This window comes from Oppia nitens, unplaced genomic scaffold, assembly GCF_028296485.1.
Source record: "Oppia nitens isolate AA-2021 unplaced genomic scaffold, nextdenovo-longstitch-racon4-pilon3 scaffold4_pilon_pilon_pilon, whole genome shotgun sequence".
In the NCBI taxonomy this organism is placed as follows: domain Eukaryota; kingdom Metazoa; phylum Arthropoda; class Arachnida; order Sarcoptiformes; family Oppiidae; genus Oppia; species Oppia nitens.
Genome location: NW_026533232.1, coordinates 7,567,406 through 7,590,615, shown reverse-complemented (window position 1 = coordinate 7,590,615; position 23,210 = coordinate 7,567,406). Strand labels below are relative to the sequence as shown.

The 23,210-nt window shown below is 25.9% G+C and overlaps 4 protein-coding genes across 4 annotated transcripts; 2 read left to right on the top strand and 2 right to left on the bottom strand.

The window, feature by feature from the left end:
• The first annotated feature begins 1,365 nt into the window (after positions 1–1,365).
• Positions 1,366–3,225, top strand: LOC128960373 (uncharacterized). Its single transcript, XM_054306443.1, has 3 exons — positions 1,366–2,060; positions 2,121–2,898; positions 3,209–3,225. Exons 1-3 carry the CDS (start codon positions 1,503–1,505, stop codon positions 3,223–3,225), a joined length of 1,353 nt encoding a protein of 450 aa, XP_054162418.1. The 5' UTR covers positions 1,366–1,502.
• A 665-nt stretch (positions 3,226–3,890) lies between these two features.
• Positions 3,891–13,081, bottom strand: LOC128960372 (uncharacterized). Its single transcript, XM_054306442.1, has 11 exons — positions 12,993–13,081; positions 12,811–12,915; positions 12,605–12,694; positions 10,762–11,053; positions 10,559–10,652; positions 10,311–10,458; positions 7,790–7,885; positions 6,624–7,708; positions 5,742–6,540; positions 5,522–5,670; positions 3,891–5,450 (listed from the first exon to the last, which is right to left on the bottom strand). Exons 1-11 carry the CDS (start codon positions 13,057–13,059, stop codon positions 3,891–3,893), a joined length of 4,485 nt encoding a protein of 1,494 aa, XP_054162417.1. The 5' UTR covers positions 13,060–13,081.
• Positions 13,082–19,959: 6,878 nt separating this feature from the next.
• On the top strand, positions 19,960–21,303 carry LOC128960370 (leukocyte elastase inhibitor-like). The gene has a single exon (XM_054306441.1). The coding sequence runs from the start codon at positions 19,960–19,962 to the stop codon at positions 21,301–21,303; it is 1,344 nt and encodes a 447-aa protein (XP_054162416.1).
• A 148-nt stretch (positions 21,304–21,451) lies between these two features.
• LOC128960510 (TBC1 domain family member 7-like) lies at positions 21,452–23,139 on the bottom strand. The gene is made up of 5 exons (XM_054306611.1): positions 22,457–23,139; positions 22,219–22,383; positions 21,935–22,149; positions 21,704–21,851; positions 21,452–21,591 (listed from the first exon to the last, which is right to left on the bottom strand). The coding sequence occupies exons 1-5, from the start codon at positions 22,850–22,852 to the stop codon at positions 21,538–21,540; spliced, it is 978 nt and encodes a 325-aa protein (XP_054162586.1). The 5' UTR covers positions 22,853–23,139; the 3' UTR covers positions 21,452–21,537.
• Between the last annotated feature and the right edge of the window lie 71 nt (positions 23,140–23,210).

The window sequence follows — 23,210 nt, the reverse complement described above, 5'->3', positions numbered from 1 at the left end:
TTTTAAGAAATGGTTAATTCTTAGTTTTATTTGTTTAATTGTTTTAAACCGTTATTTTATTCTGTGATTTATATATATATATATTATTATATTATGGTTGTATAATGATATTGTAATTTAAAACAAGAATTAAATTAATTGTATGTAAAGTTATGATGAAATTATAACACATATTGTCGTTATTGTAAATTTGATTTTTGAAAATTTTAATTATATTGACAAACATTACACAAAATACAACATGTTTTCATTATTTGCAAATTTTTTCTCAGTTTTGTTGTTTAAGAAAAAAATTATTATTACTGAATATAATTATTATATTAATAATTAACATAAACAACATTTAATTCACAATTAAATAAATCTATTGATTTTACACCAAATAGTAGAGTTTATAATTAAAAAACAAACAAATTATTTACTCTAAACACACTCATGTAAAATAATATCATAATTGTGTAAATACTACATTAATGGGTTTATTGAGGGCCCATATATTATTTGGCCGAAAATACGTTTAAACTCATTAACAAAAAAACTTAATATCACATCATATGTTAGTCATTACAAAATAATAATTTTATGTTATATAAGAAAAAACGATCGTGAATTAAATGACTATTAATATAATTATTAGTTTTCAAAATTAGTAGTTGTTTATAACAAATAACAAATTATTGATAAATGAAAAAAGATTAAATATTTTTAATAAAATAATTGTTTTAATTCAAAAAAAATGTTTATTTTAAATATATTGTCGAATAATAATTAAGTAATACTTAAATAGCGTAAAAATGAAAATTTTTGATATTAGTAACTATTGAACTACTTTTAACAATCTATGATTCCTATACTTTATTTAGTACTGACGCTATATTTAACTTATTATAAAATATATTATAGACTCTATAATTCTATAATATAGAGCATATGAGACCAAAAATAAGAAAAATATAGTTAAGTTGAAAAATGTCGATAAATATAAGCGAATCGCTGTCATTGATATTATTAAAAGTCATATATTCTGCATACTATATAGTATATACTATAAAACATTTATTATAGTTCAGTATATATTTAGTATATAACAGTATATAATAGTATAGTAATAGTATATACACTAAATTATTTACTACAATATACTGTAAAGCATATAAATTATTATTATTATATCTATTATATACAGTATAGTAATAATAGCGTATATAAAATACATTTGCTATTAACTATCAATCGATACGATACTTGAGATGTTAGTCTCACGAATGCGCTATTCATTGATTGTTAACTTGAAAATCAAAGTGAAATGTGTGTCAAATGTAATGACATTGGACTGTGTGTTGACAGTGAACTACATTCACACAGAATATTCTGATGCTTACAAAAAGTCCATTAATTATATATAATGTATATAAACGACACAAAAATGACTGACTGTCTAACTGTCCAATTCATAAAAAATTTGTTTTATTATTATTATTGTCTTTGTATTAATTAATTTTATGATGAGAAACATTAATTCATTTGTTGATCTATTGGTTCTAATTGTTATAATCAAGTTAATGGTTCCCGAAGTGGTTAGTCTATCGCAGACATGTAGTATTGAGAAGAAGACAAAACACGAGTGCTTTTATCCGTTTAGTTGGTGTAACAAAAGAGTCCGTCGGTGTGAATGTTCGCCCAATTATTCAATAGGTTTGTGGCCATTGAATGCATGCGTTGGGTACCAAAAATTGGGCGATTATTGTGTGTATTCAATGCAATGCAGTAAAACATTTAATGCCATTTGTGTGGACAAGGATTCAGTTGAGCTCAATAGTGTTGAATCACTAACTGGACAGTTAGTCCATCAATACTATATAAGCCAGTTTGGAGTTCCTCCTCTTCTAAGCCAATATTTTATTAAATCAAATAAGTCTCAGAATGGGTACAAAACATTGGGCAGATGTCAGTGTAAGGATGGCTTCAAACCAATGAATCCAAGGGATGGTAACGGTTGGTGTCAAACGGTTTTCCTTAATAAAGTTATTTGTTTGGGTTCTCATGAGTGTCTAAATACAGTAATTGATTTTATTTTTTATTGATTTAATTGAACATAAACTAAATATAGAAATTTTTAGGACCCGAACTCACATTGCGATGCCCGAAATGGTCGGTGTTTATGTGACTCTGGATATATCTACGACACCGATAGCAATAAGTGTCAGCCCATAACTAAACATTTTGGTGACTTTTGCAACAATGATATTGAGTGTCAAATGCGGGATTCATATATGAATTGCCGTTATTCACAATGTCTTTGCCAAAAGGGTCTTGACTTTGATTTCATTACTCAACGATGCAAACAATCATCAAAAGAGAAAAAGAAGTGTGGATTAGATTATCGATGGGATGACAGCGTCGGTGATTGTGAGCCACTATATGACGTCAGACCACATGATTATCGATTCTTCTCCGCCAACAAAATCTTGGAGACCATAGTTATTGTCATATTTTGTTGCGTAACCATTGCTTTAATGAGGTTTTGGAGGAATATATTACCGCAACACATATGGTTGGCTTCTCAGGACGGTATGATCACCGAATTTACACACACTAATCGAGTGGCCAGACGTAGGAGTAGCCGAAATGCTTTATTAAACAGAAGTAATGGTCGAGTCATACAATTGAGAGTCAATCTCGATTCGGATTCTCCAGAGACTCAATATTTGTCGGATCAGACGTTTGTTGAACTGCCTCTAACGGCATCCCATTCCTCGTTACCTCCCTATGAAGTGGCCAACAATATCTCTGCTGTTACCGATAATGAAAGCCAACCGCCGCCGTATTCGGAAGATCCGCCGACATATGATGAGGCCATGGCTTTGTCACAAACCAATCAAATTAATTATAAAGAGGCCAAAGATAATAATAATTAGTTAAAATGTAACTATTTTTTGATTTGATTATTAATGTTAATAATGAATATGAATAATTTCATTTATAATATTGTGATATAATTATATATATATATATATATAATTAGTACAATGAATTATATAATAATTGTTTTAAAATAACAATTTTATTTTAGTTTTACAGAAATATACTGTATTTTCATCTTTTAATATATAAATTTATTTTATTAGCAAACACTGAATCAGTACTAAATAAAGTTTTATTAAACTTTTAAATAAAAATGTGTCAAATATGTCAAATGTTCACAAAGTATTAACTAAATTATAATATTTCAATCAATCAAAATCTGTAAATTTATTGTTTGTAATTTATCTGTTGATAAAAATCTATAAAAATTATTTTTGTAAATAAATATATTTTATTAAATATAAAATTATTATAATCTCTGTAAATAAGTTTGCATAAACTATATGAATAAAAGTACACATATATATAAAAGTTTATTTAAAGATATATTTTTTAATTAATATTAAATTTTTGTATGTACAGTAATTAACATAAAATTTATTTAGCATTAATTAATTACATTTATATTCTTAAAATAATTAAAAATACATATTTTATATTTATTTTTATCTTACAAAACTAATTTATATTCATTTCCATTAACCAAAAATATAACTATTAATTTGTATTTATTATAAATTATATTAATATTTAAGTTATAGACATTATGTCACATAAGTCTAGTGAAGTTTTTTCCATAAAATATTGTATAAGTTTAAGGCTTGTAATTGTAATATAATTTATGAAATTAGATATAATTTGTAACATTTATTTATAAATATATTAATAATTGTATATTAAATAACACTGTATTTTGTTTTGTAAAAATATTCTAAAATTTTTAGTAACATTTAACTTAATTTAATAATTTATTATTTAATTATAATGTTAATTGTTTTGTAAATATTTAACACTAAAAGGCATTTTCAATCTGTAATTAGCACTGATTGTGAAACGGTTTGTATTTCAATACCATTTTGTTTGATATTATTTTGTCGATACCGTGGATTCTCCAGGTGTTTGGTAACGGGTGTCGTCACCGGCTTATTGTCGGGTGAGATACGATTGTTGTCCTCTCGTTTCTTTTGTACAAAGAAGACAAGCATAATGCCAAACACAAGAACTCCCATAAGACAGGCCACCGCAACACCGATTACGTAGTCGACAGTAATTCCGGCCACTATTCTAAGTACAACAAATGTAGACAAATGTCCCGATAAACAACTGGCCTTTTTGTAGGCAATTCCAAGTGGATTCATGTCGTCTGTAAGCCAGTCATGCGATCGTTCGTCATAAAAGTGACATTTGGTTATGTAATCAGATCCACCTATACTGGCGTTACCGGTGAGAGAGGTTTGGAAAGCGGCCGCTTTGAACAGTCCTCTTACCGTTTGCTCGGCACCAGTGTTTGGCGCATGAATTGATAAATCAATTATTGGCGACAATTTGTGTGAATATGATTTGTATGGATAAGGACTTTCATTTGGATATATAGTGACAGAAAATATGACACTTTGACAGAGCATATGTTGACCACAATTCCAAAATGAACTGTAATTTTGTTTGACTTCTTCTCCAAAATTAATTCGTGTCTCAATTGTAGTGTTTGGGTTGAATTGAGCCCTAATGTTAACGTCATATATCTTATAGCTGTGAATGAAATCAGTGATTGCTATATCTCTTTGTAGGCCATCTCTCTCTACAGAACTAATTAGTCTTAATTTTTGTCCCAATGGTGTTTGTGTTGCGGCCACTGTCCTCAAGAGTTTAAATGTTTTCCTAATATCTTCTAAGAGTTGTAATTCGTGCATAAAGTTTGTGTCCGAACTAAGATGAGACTCGCTCTTAACAAACGACTTCATGAGCTTTGAATAAAGATTTTTAATGGTATCCACTTTGGGATACACTTTCAATGCAATTGCTTTTAGTGTATATTTTTGTATTAAATTTAATAATTTTTGTTTTGAAGTCACATTTTGTGTCCTTAGGAGTCCATTAGAGAGTGTATTATAAATGACAGATAAATGTCCTTCAGTTAGCATTTGATCCGTTAATTCTAAGGCATGTCTTGAAAAATCTATTGAGTCGTTGACTACTTTTTCAATGATTGGTAAAGGATTTGAATCTTGTTTTATGAGGACTGTTCCCAATGAAGATAAGGCTCCTATAGAGTCACCGGCTGTTTGATATCGTTTGGCTATTTTTATTATGTCGCTTATGGCTGATGTCTCGTTATCTGTTGGTTCAATGGTCACTGACTGAGAATAATAGAGCTGACAATTACCATATCTATCGCACACTTGTGCAGCAAATCTGGTAATTGGTGTTGAATAAAGAATAGGTGTTCCCATAAATTTTATAACCCCTGAAAACTGTGGCACTGATAGTGGCTGAAGATGTGGTAGATTTTCATCCGCTAAGAATAACTGATAAGTGAGCGGAGCTGAGTTGGGAGGAGTGTTGCACTTCTCAACGTTTGCCAAACTCTGTAATTATAAATTTATTGCATTTTTATTAATACAATAAATTATTTATTAAACTCTTAGACAAGACATACCAATTGATATTCAGAGAAGTGTTCGACAGATAACTCACACATTGTCACACTTTGGACCCCCAATAGAGAAGTGTCGGCATCACTGCACTCGTTATTTTCATTACATGCAATTAGTTTGACATTATATGAACCAAATGCCACAATTGATGCTAAAATACAGTATAATTCAAATGTTAATCAACTTTTACAATAAGACTATAGTTAAGGGTTTCAAACTTACATTCATGTAAATGTAGTTCAGATTGAATTTCATTTCCAATATATTCATTACTCCAATTGAGATCAAACAAACCATTAGGTGCTTCCCATTTGATTGATTTGACAAATTTAGATGGTTTTACAATAGCGCGGACAGTAATTTGTGTATGAGCCGGTACTAAATGAGTAGCTAGACGTGCATTATATGGTACCCGATGTCCTTTGATAAATACCGGTCCCATATATACTTGTGGAGCAAAACCATCGACTACTTTAACTAATGTATATTCAGTTTCAGAAAATACTTTCCTATCGTTTTTATCAAACACTTGTAATCCAAACCAATACTGTTTATTGGGTTTGAAGAAACTTGAGTTTAACATGAGATCCGGTAGTCTTTGAAGTGTTCTATCTATGAGTAAAGGACTTGTTTTGCTAATATGATTGGAAGCACCGAAATTGTGATAACAGGGTTGCGCTGTAAGGCTCTCGTGACAACTCCATTGATAGACTAGACTTCGGTTAGATTTGGATGTCGTAGACGACAGTTTGAAAATACCACTCTTTGATCCAATCGCTATCTTTGTCGATCCATTAGCTATACTGGATTTCAGTGGAGCTTTTGATGAGACAAATGTAAATCGGGCACCAATTGTCTCATTGTGTCGATGCCCGAGAAAGGCATTCAAATAGATATCTACCGGCTTATCGATGGGCACTGAGTTTGGCTTAATTTCATATGTTATTGAATGAAGTTTTGTTGAATCATTCAAAGGAAATAATATTTTTGGTTCAATTACTTTCCAAAATAATACAATTCTCTATAATATATATTAATATAAAATTATTTTCATGTAATTTGTTATAAATTAAAATATTTATAGTATTTAGAGTAATATCAGACCTGCACTGGGAATACACACTCGGGAACTGATATATCTGCCAATAATAGTATGTCTTGATCTGAATATAATGGCGTTGACTGTAAGAGTCTGGTGTGATATATGGATACTATGGGAGAGTCGTATTCCAACTTAACTAATGTATGTCCGACTTCTAGTGTTTGTTCTCTAACCGGTATAAAGGCTTTAAATACAAACTTATAGGGCGTGTGATAATCAAAGAAGTCGGCGTCCAAAATAAGATTAGTTGATTTGCCATTGTTTTCAATGTGCTCTTTCAGCTCATTGCTCACCTCACCCAACACATCCCATTGAAACTTGACATTAGTTGTACCTCTCGGTGATGAATAGTGTCCAATGAGTGCAAATATACCACATTCAGGTATTTCTGATGGACCCGTAATTGCAATATTGGGTTCATAGCTCCACCAACTGGGTTCAGCTGACAATTTGCCGGCAATGGCGTCTAATTGATTTTGATTGGAAATGGCCAACATTTGGTCACTTTCTCTAATCGCATACTTTTTAAACTTTATATGAACTAAATTTTCTGCAATTGATTTATCGGTAGTTATGATTAGTTGTTTTTTTGAGGCCCACAAACAGCTCTTCAGTCCATAAAAACTCAAATAATCGATAGTTTCATTAGTTAGTAATTGTTCGCAAACTTCCAGTAAATTGTTATCAGAAAAGTGTTGTGTAATGTGAACGGGTGTTTCAAACTGTATGATAACTACCAGTCCGTCCTCTGAAACATAACAATTTTGATAAGAAATTTGCGGCGATTGGGCTGTTATATTGAATTGAAATGGTTTAGACAGCAAATTGATGCCATCAAATGTCGGATGAATCTCAACTGTTTGAGAGTGTGAGCGAAGTTTTGTTGGTTTAATTGAACATGAATTCAATTGATTGGTCTCATCCGTCAACTGTTCCCGATTTCCTATACTATAAAACAGTTTACAACGGAATGGGATTCCAAACAAAGAATTTGATGGATCACTAAATTGAAGAGTTATTGTTTCGTTTGAATCGCTGGTTGACGTGTTTTTTGGTGTCATTTCACTTAATTCAAACAATTTTTCAACTAAATAAATCATTTATACATAAGTTATAATAATTTTAGTAAACATTTTTAATAATAATTTATTATGTATTTATTGTTTACCTTCATTGGGATCATAGACTATAAGCCTAATAAAGTCTTTACGAAATGAATTGATTGAATTCTTGATGATTCCCAAACTTATGACATAACTTCCCTCTGAAATCATATTATAACAAATCAAATGTCATATTAAACAAATGGCAATCAATTTCAATGCTAAAACAATTCATTAATAATTAATTGTATTATTGCAGCTAAAAATATAGAAAATAAATCTTTATTTACAGTATATATAAGAATATATATATAAATTTGATTTTTGTAGACATAATCTTTAAAAATCATTCAATATTTTCATTAAAATATCCAATTCCAATAAAATTGCTTATATTTGTTCATAAATTAAATGCAACATTTTTTTATTTGTTACATAATTATAATAACTAAATAATATCAGCAGTAATTCAAGAGATAATTTAACTTTTTTGAAAACTTATTGGAAGTGCAATATTATAACCGATTATTGTATATAACATTGAAATCTATTAAACTTGATTTATTATAATAAATATATACTAAAAGCATATGCGGTATTCTATAGATCTATATATAAATCATTAATTATTAAAAATATATACTGTATTATAATAAATATAAAAATTTATATATTTATGTTAAAACAATAAAACTCTGTTTTTATTATTAAATAACATTTCATACTTTTGTTAAATTTTGTATCAATTTTGTGATATTTGTTTCATTTTATCCACAAAAAAAATCTTTATTTCCCTCCATTAATAATAATAAAGTTAACTAATGGCTACAATCACGCAATTGACTTATATTAATAATTTGCTTATATTTGTCATATTCTAAGTTTAAAACTTGATTTATACAATAAATAAAAAATATAGTAATGTTATTATATATTGTTAATTATCGACAAATTAGTAGTCAAATTTGTTTATGTAAAATGGGAAATAATTATATTATTTATAGATTTAAAAAACCAGTTGAAAATGCTAGATAGCATTAGAAAAACACAATTTTAAAAAGTATGATAAATCATAACTATTTATCATACTTACCCGCTTTATTTCTAACAAATCACACTCACAAAATCATTTATTTAACACACACACACACACTCACACACACACACACACACACACACACACTCACACATACACACACACACACATACTCACCCACTTACTTACCTTATTAACAAACAAATACACAAATAGTTTCCAATAACAAACTTTCAAAGTTTGTTAATAACACAATATACACAATAACACAGTACTACTGTAACAGTAGATATTAATAATAATATTATAAAACATTATTAAATTTAATGAATATTATATTTGAATGATATGAATATTTTTCTGACATTAATTTTATTGATTAATAAAATTATGGATATTATTATCATTAAATAGAATAGCTTTGCATATAAATATCGATTTTAATAATTATAGTAAAATAGTATAACCTTAAAATAATTGAAATTTTTTATACCTATTAAATGCTGAAATCAATAGCATTGTTATTACAGTACTAAAATATATACCAGTATTTAAATATATAAAATCTATATATAATATAAATATTACACTATATTTAATATATAATATAGTAATATAGTATATTATTATTATCAATGTGTAACAGAAATGACCAAAAAAATAAATGTTTAATTACATTCAAAGTATAAGAAATACAGTATAATAAACAAACAAAAAATAGTAAAAGTTTTTTATATTAGATTTTAATAATTTCCAACTAAAACAACAATGAAGATGAAGATACCGGTTATTTTGTTTACGTCTGTAAATAACTTTCGAAAGATTATTACAAAATATAAAAAATATCATCAAATCTTTGTAATGTTGATCTCTTTTAGTGGTTTTAATCTACAAAAAAGTGTGTTTAAAGTTATTTATGAAAACATGAATGAATACAACTATTTCTTGTTATTATAATCTTTGGTTAAAATATCTCTTATCCTTTTCGTTGTAATTAAAGAATTATTTTTTCGGTCATTTCTTTTAATAAAAAGACAAAATCTTATTTGCCTTTAATTAAAATTAATTGTCTTTTATATCAATAGTTTTAGAGATATTGTATATACCTGAGCTCACATACCAGTGATGCTATAGTACATAAAAATAAACTATAATATTTTATAAACTATTTATCATTTCATCGATAACTAAAATACATAGTTACAAAAAAATATATTGGTCAAGACCAACTTTATCATATATATATAGTATATATAAAGTATATTAAAGACATTAATATTATCAGAGATTTTTTGCGCAATCATTACAATATTTTTGACATTTTAATCTTTTTTTTAATAATTAACATTTATATTATTATTAATTTTATTATTATTCATAACATATTAAAAACATTCATTAATTATACAGTATATGACAAATCTATGGATTATAGTTTTTACTAAATATTTAAATTACTACTAATTTATTTATAGCAAACAAATTATTCATATTATATATATATTCTGTTATATGACAACAAATCGATTAAACAAATGTTAAGGACTGACCTTTTTTTATGTTAACATTGCATTCAAGTGCGGTCTTGTTTTTATGAATGAATGATACGGGAAATGATAGTATATCTCCCGTCACTTCATTTTCTAGAAAACAATTTAGGTCTCTGACTACGGGATGAAAATATCCTAAAAGTAAAAGCTATAATAAAAAAAGTAAATATTGAATACATATAAATGATTTTTAGTGCAAAGAATTAATATGTCATGAAATAGCAATTATTGGCTTTTTCTGTACTAACTTTAGCGTCAATATTGTTGGGAACAGCGCGTGGATTGACTGCTTTGACAACATAACAGTTATTTGGGTCATTGCAACCACATATGGAGGCATCACTATATATCACATATATATAAATGATAATTAAAGGTAAGGGCGTATTGTTACTGTTTGGTATTGCTTTTGCTAACACAACAATGGTCTCTATGGTTGTGTTGGTCTTACCGATCACACGAACAGATATGCTTTTCATTACGACAATTACCGCAGTCGTCCATTATATGGGCATTTTTATCAACGCACTGACCGCAAACCAACGATACTTTTTCGCGACCCATAAGCTGACAGTTACCGTTACAATCAACAAAAGCTGATTTCTCTGTATTTTGTAGTCGACAAACACCACACTCGTCCCGATCATAGGCCTGTTGTGGTGGCGATAGTTCTGGTGGTATACAAAGGCCACGACAATCACGATTACCCGTTCCGTTAATAACTTCTTTATTGAGCGGTTCGTCTAATTATTGAAAATCAGACACAAAATTAGTGATAATGGTTTATATATAGTTAAATTTATATAAATGAAATGATTTTTTGCAACTATTTATTTTTAGGTATCCATGCAATGTGTAGCACTGATATATAGGCTCGAAGAAATGATTATATGATAGCTAAAAAAAACTATTAACTTGTAAAATATATGGTGAAACTTTAAAATTTCATTAATCAATAGTTTATATAGAACCGTGTCTTGGTCAATTATAATAATTTTTTGGATACTTTATTTTATCTAAACAAACTGTCCACTGAAAGTAATTACCTATTTGTATACACAATTTAAGTTATTAACGGTCATTAAATTATTTGCGGTTAAAAAAATTATTTATAATAATTAAATTAATTTGTAAACAAAATACTTATTATATGATACGAGATATAAATACTTAAAATTAAGCATTTTTATAATGACTGTTTAATTAATTTATGTCTATTATAGTAATAAAAACAATTAATATTGTAATACAGTACCATAAATCATTTAATTACTAAAAAAATTAAATATTGATAATTGTTTATATATTGTTATGCACTCATAATACAAATATTTTTCTAATACTATTGTAACAGTAAAGCAAAAAAAACTTAAATAATTTAGTTTTTAATTGTATTATTTACCAGACATACATATTTTTAATGAGCATTTATTAATTAGTTACAAATAAATCAAAAATTAAATTAATCTTATGAAAATTATTTAAGATTTATCTATCACAGTCTAACTTATTATATGTTACTTGTATATACAGGGTTAAGCAAGTTTATTTGGTCTAGGGGGGGGTCACTGACAAAAATTGCGAAAAAACTGGGGGCGTACTGGGGGTATCGACTCTTATTGTATTTTTAAACGGCATATTTATCGCTATTTTTATTAACAAATTTTTGATAGATAATACTTTATAAAAATAAACTGTATTTATCGAAACATTGTTAATAATAGACTAAATTGTTGTTGATATTTGAGAACAGGTATGTCTAGTTGATTGTGTGCTCATAGAGTGTATTCATAGCCTTGTTTATGATTGACAAACAAACAAGAGTTGGATGAGATGTGGATGAAAGCCAACAGATGATGATATAAGAGATAATAGATATGACTCTCACTAAACATATACATCATGTGTGAGGAAAGTCTGATATATTTGGCAACGAATAGCAAATAGAGTATTAAAAGTATACAATAAATAGATACTAGAGTTTGGATAGTTGTGTGAGATATGGGAACAGACACTCTCCTATTGATCTGTTTTACAGAGTAACCAATGATATGCCTGTAGTAGCCGTATAGACATTGATAATTGAAAATTAAATTGTTCTAGCTCAACTTTTCCATTTATTTTTTTCTAAAAAACCAGTGTCACACTAATTTTGTTCCCAATATTTTTATATAAAGTTTACAATTAAATAGGAAGTGAAGCATAAATTATTCATTATGATTGTGTGATTATCCCGTTATTATTAATTAGTCAATTATTATCAATGAATGTCGAGGTCATGATTATAGCCATACCTTCAGTCATGCAAACACCGGTACACTCATCTATGTATGCATTTCCTCCACACACTCCTTCACAATCATTGACTGCATCACCGAAACAAGCTATTAATGGATAACAAATGTTATATATATTAATAATTATATATTAGATAAACTGTATCTATATTTAGTCAAATTGTTATTATATGATATCAAATATGAAATAAATATTTTATTACTTCCTTCGCAATCTTTTCCGTAATCCGTGTCCAGACCCGTACCGCTACCGACACAATAACCGCATTCATTAATTGTAGCGTTTGGATAACCAATTAGTTCACATCCTATTCAATACATTAACTAATTTAGATAGCCATTAACTTTAGTGATAGATATTATTAATATAATATATGTAACTAACCTTTAAGTTTTGGTAATTCATATTTTAATTTCTTTTTGGCCGCAAAACAGATGATACATAAAGTCATGAAAATACATATCACAGCCAAAGGCTTTGTAAAACTCCACTTCAAGAGCATTGCATAACTTTTATTGCATATTAACAGCACTGGTATTTCCCAAGTCTACCGATTATCTCTCATTTATTTCTCATTTAGGTAGTGATAGCTATATTAAAAAAGTCAAGAATATTAGTTTAAACAAATTTAATTTAATAATTGATTAATTAATTAATTAATTATAGCAAAAATTTTAATTAATTTTAACATTACATTTTTTATTAATAATAATTACTAATTCCAAGAGAAATAAGTTATTTTATTTTTAATTGTATAAATATACAATAGCCTAATACTAAATTAGCTAGCAACTTGGAAGAAATAGATAATTTAATTTATTTTAATTATAAATTATTATAAATATAAATTTTTGATAATATTAATAATATTAGTATTATTAATATTATCAAAAACATAAATATTTTGACATTTTTATTCCACATTTTATTTGAAAAATATAAAGTATAGTTTTTATAGCCCTATAGTTGTAAAACTCATCATTTCTATGATAATAGATTTTTAAATAAAACTATTTGACGTAGCTCATACTAATTTTATATTAATAAAAATTAATTTATATAGTGTAGAAATAATTACTATTAATAATTTAATTATTGTTTAAATCTTTGTAGTGTATTTTAAAATATATATTTTTTTAATTTATAGACTAATTAGTAAATAGACTATGTTTTAATTATATTGTAATTTTCAATATACAGTATTATAAACTTGTATTTCATAAGCATTGTATATATATTGTAGTAATATTATATTTTCATAAAAATCTATGATTTATAAGTTATAAATATAATTAACTTGATACATTTGTATGGAAATTGTATCCAATGTAATAATATCACTATGCTAAAATTTACTAGTATTCTGTATAAATTATCAATATCATTATTTTTTTTAAAAAACAAAACACGTTTACAATTATTTAAAAAATATTTTTAGGTTAGTTTTACAAAATTTGATTATCTCATGCAGTTTTCATAATATTATGTTTTCTTTATCAATAATTAAAACATTCAATATTTTTTTTGTCTCACTATATTTTGTACTTTTTGTTATTTTTTATGTTAGTACTTATTTTAATGAATATTTTAATTTTCTATACAAAAAAATATTTAATATTTTTAAAATTATATAATTCATTTATTTTCTAAAAAATAAAGATGTCCTATAATAAACTTATGTTTTAAAATGTTTTGTTTCTTACAAAAAATGTCATTATATAAATATATATCATTTTAATTATTGAAATAATATAAATTGTTTTCAATTTTTAAAGTTTAATGCAAATAAAAATTTTGGTTAACATTGAAAGGAAATAATTATTTAAGACATTAATGATTTGAATCCTTGGACTCTAGTTTGACACTAATATCTATTCGTGTATAAAGTATTTCACTTTTTTTGTAATTTTAAAAGTATACCAACAATAATATGAAAATATTAAACAAACTTAGAAATTACTTTATGTTACTGTAGGTATGTGTAAATATTTTTGGTAAATATCTTAATAACTAAATGAGCTAGTTTAATTTAAATTTTATGAGAACTTATAATAAAATAAACTAAAAGCGCTTATGTAATGCAAATCTAAACAAACTATTAAAGATATAAAATACAACCAAGGTACAATTCAATTTAAAAACATTTGTTTTAGCATTTTTATTGAAATATTGTTTTTGAATAAAAAAAATACTAATGTTAAAATTGTAAAATTTTTATATAGGGATTATAAAAAAATTGTCAAGGTATTTTATGAAAGAATTAATAAGAAATTAAGCAATCAATACAAATAAATATAACCGATTATGAATTTTATTAAACATTATCAAAACACACTTTTAAAAATTATATCTTATTGTTGTGTTTGAATAGATTATCTAATTCATCACTTAATTTATCACAAACTTTAAAAAAAATCTACCCACTCACCCACTCTCCCACTCACCCACTCACCCACTCACCCACTCACCCACTTACACACTCATACAGTAGTTTTACATAACAAACTTTCAAAATTTTTTGAATAAGTTATACAATACAAATAATACTTTTTTTACTAGTGTAAAACAATGTATTTTAATACTATAAATAAATAAATCAATATACTGTATAAGTTATAAGTTTAACATATAACTTAACATACATAAGTTGTACTATATATATATATATATATATATACATTATATTGATTTTAAAGGAAAAAACTATATATCAATAGTATAACAACAACTATAATTCAATAAATAAATAGCTTATAAAAACTCTATAAAAATATTATTATTAACTTTATATTACATACAGTATTATTATAATACAATTTTAACTTTTTATCTATTTATACATGCGCAAATAAAACTTTATATAAAATTTTTAAAAATTATTTTTTATATTTCCTAATTATTATACTATGAATTTATATATATATATATCATATTAAATATATAAAAATTCATGACAAACATACAAATATCTTTTAAAAATATGAGAAAACGTCTTCATTTTTTAAACTTTAAATAAAATAAAAAATTTATATTTAATATAAATAAATAAAATGATGAATAAAAGGTATTTAATAGGAAAATCAATTTAGGAAAAATTATTATAAGAACTTTCTTTTTTATCCATTTATAAATTTATGACATATTTTACATATAATATGTTAGTTTAATATAAAATGACAAACCAATATATTGCTTATCTATATAATATAGTTTATTATACTAAGAAATATCCATGAAGTGATATAATTTATTAATATAAAAATGTAGAAAAATAACGTAAAACAATAGTCAAACAAAAAACAAATTCCTATTTATAAAATGTTTCTTAATTTTATATAAAATATATTAACAAAATAATGATTACATATTATTATATACTGTATATTCTTACAATAGTTTTGTTTCATATAAGTAATAAATAATTGAATTTACTATGAAATAATTATTAAAATGTATATTATATATATTAGCTAAAATTAATCACATGAGTTTATAGCTATAACGGATAAATTACTTGAAATGATTGTAATTTGTATAGTAAATAAAAAAGTAAATTTATATAAGCTAACTCACACAAATTATAAGGCTATAAATCGTTATGATTTTCATTATAATTTTAAAATCATTGTGTGGCAAAACTTTTACATGTTATTGATTTATATTAAGGTTTATACAATATATAACTAACAAAATTATACGGTAATTGACTTTTACTATAATAACCAAATTCACAATAATAATGCATTTATTAGATTAGTTTTTCTGTGGGCACATACAATATAAGTTAGTCAATCAGGTCTACAACTATAGCACCCGTTGCCCATCGAAATGATTGTATGATCGCAATGGCAATGATTATGAAATAAACATTAAAATAAATTGTTATAATAATTATGATAGTATGTGTGCTATTGTTTTTAATAGATTACAACTATTAAGATATTAGAAAAAATCAGTTTATTTAATTATATTTTATATGTTTGTATATTTTGTTTTATTGGTTATCTAATATAAAAATTTAATTTATAAAGATTCTATTGTAAATATTTTTAACACAAAATTTAATTTTACAGCAATTTAATATTAAATTATAGAAATAATATTATAATTCGATGTAAATAAAAATAATTGTTTAATATAGGTATATAAAATTAATATATTTAATTAATGATTTAATTAATAAATTAATGTATTTAATATATTCATTTATTTATTAATATGCTAATAAATAAAAGGTTGTAATAATTTGGTAAAAATTTATTATGAATTTATAAAGCCGTTTATTTATTTTTTTATTTATAACAAAAAAAATTAATTTATAAAGATATCTTATTTTAATAAATATAAAATAGTAATATTATCATTAATTCTTAAATTTAAGTAATATTATATAAAGTATACACAGTATATATCGTATATAACTAAACTTAAATATCTTATATAAAAGTTAAGTTAATTTATTTTAATTAGAGTGTAACTTAAAATAATTATTATATAATTATATTATATAATTAAAGTTTATTTAATTTAATATATTTTTATATAACCAGGCTCAATTGCAATTTAAAATTATTTATCTATGAAATTACATGTAAGTTTTAATAAAAATCATCAGTTTTTATAATTATATAATATTTAATTTATATTAAATTTTATATATTGTTTCATAAATAAATAACTTAAATTGTAATTAAATCATATTTAATAAATAAATTTTAATTATTTTATTTAATTAAAAGTTATTTAAATTATTTAACAGTTTACTACTTTACTTACTTATAAATAGTGATGAAATATATAATATGATAATTTCCTTAAAAACAAAACACTAATAATAGATTATGTCTCCAAAGAATTAATAATATATTAATATATTAAAGTAAATGTACTTAAATGTCAAATGAGATGCTAATATACCGCAAAAATAACACAATATATTATTAAATATAAAATTAATTAAAAAAAAGTTGTTATTAAAATTTTTATTGTATTATTAAATAAAAAAATATATATTTTAAAATAATTGTCAGTTATTTCTAATTAATATACAAAATAGGCGTCACTTATGAAAAGATCATTCAGACGTGAAATATAAGCAACAAAACACATGAAATATTTAGTCATTATTGATATATATTTAATATACTATAGCTTATGATTGTTGATTAGGAGATATCATAGTTTTTTTCAATACTACATATTATATTAAATAGTTAGACACTGTTATCCAAATGGTAAATGTAAATGAAATGCTGAGGATTCAGGTGTGCGATATAGTAGAGAGTGTATCACTAAATAAGATCAGTTAAATAATGATGAAAATGCACATAAACTTTATGATAATAGTTTAAAATAGTTTTGTATTTTGTTTATTTATACACATTATGATAACATTTTATTTATATATTAAGCCGTCAAATATTGAAACATTGTTTTTAGCAATAAGTTTACAATTTAATACACTGTATAGGCGTTGATGGATAAAAGATTAAACATTAAAATATTGTTATACATTATTATTATATTATTTAAAAAACTGCTCTAAAACTTGACATTGCATTCAATGGTCGACGCATTGACTGAAAATGAAAGCCAACTTTTGTTATGCATTGCGTTTCCATACAATATATATGACATCAAAATATATTTCATATATATTTATGTGTTAAACACAATTCAACTCCTTTTTCACAAATCAATACACGTATCATATCATTTGTTATATATATATATATATATATATATATATATATATATATATATATATATATATATATATATATATATATATATATATATATATTCAATATATAGTATATATTTATACAAATGTGTAGGTACTAAACATTTTTTAAAATTTTTTCTATAGTATATAAAAATGTTTTATTTTTAAAAAAAAGCTATTGTATAGACACACACACACACACACACACACACACACACACAGTTGTTAACCTTTTTTTAATGAAATATACGGTAACTAGAAATTAATTGGTGTAAGCAATGACATTCTCGTTGAGTTTGACGACAAATAAGTAAACTATTTTTTCATTGTTATTTTGTATATTTAAAAAATTTATAAAGTTTTTTAAAATAAATTATAATAACTTATACCTGTAAATACAATATAGATATGATATGATTTCCGTCCGGTTCCCAAATGGCTTTGCTCTACAGGAAAAGTTATTATTAAAAAAAGGTTTATGTATTTTAATAGTTAACTATTGTTTGTTACACTGTGATGGCTATATATGTATTAACAAAAGTACTAAACAAATTATACTCCACTTTATATTAATTATTATTTGTCAAATTTAGTATTTTTTGTGAATAAAATATTGAAAGCAATTGTATTGGCATTTAATTTTTAAATCATTTATTTAACTCATGTCACGACCTTTTATACATTTAAGTGAATTGCATTCAAAGTTCATTGTATTTTAACATTTAATTTAAATATTTATTTTTATATTATAGTTATTTAGTTACTGTCCAATACAGTTTAGTAATTATTATTTTTATAATTTAAATTATTTAATTTAATATTAATTTATCAATTTTTGTTAAAAAAATTAAAAAATTTTGCAATTATTAAACAATCTAGTATATTTAAGTGATTAAAATTTTATTGACATAATTAATTCATACAATTAATTTCTTAATGATTTTTGTAATATTAATAATTAAAAATAACATAAATAACTAAATTAAATATTGACATAATCTCTACTTTAAATAGTTTTATGTTATTTGCATTAATAACTAAAAATATAAATAATACAAAAAATTCTAATTTTATCAAATAATTACAAGTGCAATAAAAAGTAAAAATAAAATTTAAGTCAAAACAATAAGGAAAAACTTGAATTAAAGTTTTATTTCTAATTTTAGATAACTCTCTCTTTCATTGAAAGCTTTCACATATTTGCAAATATCCTCAAACAGTATTTATATATATTTTACACTAAAAAAAATAACTGAATATAAACTACAGTTAGGTATTCCTTGTTAAGGTTGTTGTCTTATAACTACTGGTTTTACTTTTGATTTAAACTCTCGACGACATGTCGATGACCTGAACTCTGGACCAACCAATCAACTGATCCCAAGTGCTAATCCAGTGCTCAGTTTTTATCGGATGTGTTGTTCATTCAAGTTGTTTGAATTAATGCAAAAAACACTCGCTTTTTGAGAGAGAAATTCTCGACAACTTTGATGCAAAAAGATATTACTGAACTGTTAGTTAGTTTTATGCTCTCAATTAGTTAGCCATCTCTTATGCAAACATAAAATGCTTTAAAATAATTTGTTTAATAAGTTTTATGTTATAAGTTTTTGCAACAAAAAAGTTATGGACAATCAATTCAGTTATATCCTGACATTAATAGTGACTTTTGCAGCATTTGGTCAGATATGTTGTTTCTCATTCAACCTTAACTCTAAAGTAAGCTCTCATTTAGCCAACAATCGGAATAGTAGTCAAGCAAAGGGATGGATCGGTTCCGGACACATGCAGTTCACATTAGACCTGTTGAACTCATTTGTGATGACACAGAGCTATAATGTCAACCTAAGGCTTATGGAATCACTGGTCTTCTCTCCCTTTAGTATACAATCGGTTTTAATGCAACTCCATTTGGGTGCCAGAAGTCAAACCAAACAAGAAATTGCTAACATTTTGCATATACCTCCCGATGAAAACAACTCAACATTTTCTAATACACATGAAATGTTTGGACAGGCGGTTAAACAGCTGATTGAAGATATCAATGTCGGAAAATCGTTATCTGTGGCCAACCAGATCTTCTATCAGGAAGACTTATCAATAGCACCGACCTATTCATTAGCATTGGCTCATTATCACAACTCTCAACTTAGACCAATGAACTTTGCCAAAGATTCTCAGGAAGTGTTAGTTACCATAAATGATTGGATAGAGAAGCAAACTCACGGCCTTATAAGCAATTTTCTGACATCCCCTCCGTCTCCATTGACATCACTGATGGCAATAAATGCCATCAAATATAAAGGCGATTGGCATTACAAGTTTGATGCGGCAGATACTGAATCCAATGCTTGGTTTCAATTGACAAATGGACAGACAACTCGTGTACAAATGATGGTCAGTCAAATGCCAGTAGCCTATGCTTACAACCAGAACATGCAATCATCGATCATTGAGTTACCCTACCGTTCCCAACGTTTAGGACTATTCTTATTGCTTCCCAACGAAAGTAACGGAATATTTAATTTGTTGCGATCATTGAATTCAACCGCATTAACCAATTTGATTGCATCGATGAGAAAGGTTGGACACGGAGGTGTCAACATACGTATACCCAAATTTAGCATCGATTCCATGCCTAAGGTTACTCAAGTTCTCAAGAGTCAGTTCGGTCTCAAAAGTCTCTTCTCGGACGCCGCAGACCTAAGTTCTATGTTTTCCAGAACTACGGGTTCACTCAATGTTGATGAACTGCTCCACAAGGCTATCCTCAAAATTGATGAACAGGGAAGTGTAGGTGCAGCTGTCAGTGCTACTAATGTGGAAAGGGTTGGCGTCTCAGGTGGTGCTTATTTTGAAGCTGATCATCCATTCATTTTCTTTTTAATGGACAAACAAACGGGACTCATATTATTTGCGGGTATATTTGCCGGACACACAAACAATAGTAACATTAATAAACTTTTGTAATTATAATTTACATTATTTTTATTAAAAAAAATTATAAAATAATGATTAAAGTGAATTTAAATGCTACGGTAATTAATATTGTATAAACAATTTTTCGAGTCGATCATTACCGGTAGATGACTAGTAATTTTAAATTGTAATTAAATAATATAGACTTTATATATAATTAATTTTAAGAAATTAACAAATATTACAATTTAGTCTATAGTTATATCTAACATATTTAATGATTTCTTAAGGCGTCAACGCTTTAATAACGACTTCCTCTGACTGTTCCAATGTTAAGGGCTGTAATCATATTAAATGACATTAATTTTCAAAAATATATATACAGTACTGTAGTATTCACTAAATTAGATATTTTCACTTAATATACTGTATGTTCATTAAAATCACGTACTGTTAGTAAACGTTTTGTAATGTCTTCACATGTATTCATATTTAATAATTCAGTTCTTAATTGAGATAATACGGCCTTTCCTAATGAGCCCAACACTGCAAACGGTCGGTTCCCGTAAATTAATGCACCGATAACTTTGTCAAATATTCTATGGGTTTTTAGAAAAATAGGACAGTATTTATAAAATGTTTATAAAAATTTAAACAAACCGGTAATCAAATAAAAAAATACCTAATGAGACAGTGATGATCAATAATACCCGCATAAAACCTGACAAACCATGTAATAATAGGTCGATATTCTTCAGTATTGTATTTCTTGTAATTTAGTTTAACACAAGAATTTGTCGGTATTTGATTAGTTTGTACTTTAATTATACCTATTTTGACTAAATGGCAGTGAAGACTGCGATCCTCTTGAGCCAAACAATTGATAAATTTTTCATACTTTAACCGATGCGGGAAATATCATAACATATTTATATTATTTTACAATAGTTTATAGTCAGCTCTTACAGTATCAATGAGTGCGTAAAAGTTGTTTCTGACGGTTGATATAAGATTTCTGAATAACCAATAAATATCATCGATATTGTCTTCAGCTTTGTTTTTATCGTCAATAAATTCTTTGGCAAAAACATCGCTAATCATTAGTAGATCTTTGACTTCATTTGTTTGAAACTGTTTTATAAAATATGTTATAAACTTATAGATAATCGACAATAAAATGTTTATACAGTGATATACTGCCGACCTGTTTGTCGATATTAATGTTTAATTCCGCAAATTCAAGGAAATACATCAAAACCATAAGCTTTGAATGTCCGGTACTGTTGTCGGTGTAAAGCATTATCTCGAGAGCACGTCTCAGGTCATAGCAATGGTGTAGTTGTTCTCGACAGACAAAAGAGTTGTCCACTGAATTAGACTGCAATTCGTTGACAGTCATGACATCCAAAAGTAGTTTCCAAATAAGTTTGCGATACATTCCCGGGATTGGGAAGCGATGGGCAAATGCAGACAATTTGGACAACAAATCGTTAGGTTTTTCAGTCAAAAGTATATCCAATGACTTCTTCTCTTCAACGCCACGGAAGCCAACCTTCTCGTAGTAAAAGTAGCGAAAGTTGCGATCGTCTGACATCATCATCGATGGACAAGTAATGAGTTATATTTGTGTTGAGTGTCTTGAGCTGACAAAACTTGTTTGTATTGAGTATTATTGATTAACAAGTGTTTGGCTTTTTTTCTTGAAACCAAATTAAGTAATTTGTGTCAATTGTTGTCTACTATCACACATTTGGTACAGCATTTGACGTCAATATATATATATTATATGAAAAACAATGATTAGACTAACTGTTTGAACAAATTAATGAAGAGATTGACTATCAATGAGTGTCAACAATGAACTCATGTCTGGGCTGTCGACTGATAAAACAGTTGTCAAACAACAACATTAAACACACAAACATCTCATCATTGATTGTGAGACCCATTTAGACATC

Excerpts from the sequence above, each read along its gene's own strand:
- LOC128960372 (XM_054306442.1), bottom strand. The coding sequence starts at position 13,059 with ATGACTTTATGTATCATCTGTTTTGCGGCCAAAAAGAAATTAAAATAT. Across the intron at positions 11,054-12,604 it reads CGGTGTTTGCATGACTGAAG|ACGAACCGCTCAATAAAGAA; the intron begins GTATGGCTATAA and ends TTCAATAATTAG. Across the intron at positions 5,671-5,741 it reads TGAACTACATTTACATGAAT|CATCAATTGTGGCATTTGGT; the intron begins GTAAGTTTGAAA and ends ACTGTATTTTAG.
- LOC128960373 (XM_054306443.1), top strand. The coding sequence starts at position 1,503 with ATGATGAGAAACATTAATTCATTTGTTGATCTATTGGTTCTAATTGTT. Across the intron at positions 2,061-2,120 it reads CTCATGAGTGTCTAAATACA|GACCCGAACTCACATTGCGA; the intron begins GTAATTGATTTT and ends AGAAATTTTTAG.
- LOC128960510 (XM_054306611.1), bottom strand. The coding sequence starts at position 22,852 with ATGATGATGTCAGACGATCGCAACTTTCGCTACTTTTACTACGAGAAG. Across the intron at positions 22,150-22,218 it reads TTTACGCACTCATTGATACT|TATGAAAAATTTATCAATTG; the intron begins GTAAGAGCTGAC and ends CATCGGTTAAAG. Across the intron at positions 21,592-21,703 it reads TTACAAAACGTTTACTAACA|CCCTTAACATTGGAACAGTC; the intron begins GTACGTGATTTT and ends ATATGATTACAG.
- LOC128960370 (XM_054306441.1), top strand. The coding sequence starts at position 19,960 with ATGGACAATCAATTCAGTTATATCCTGACATTAATAGTGACTTTTGCA.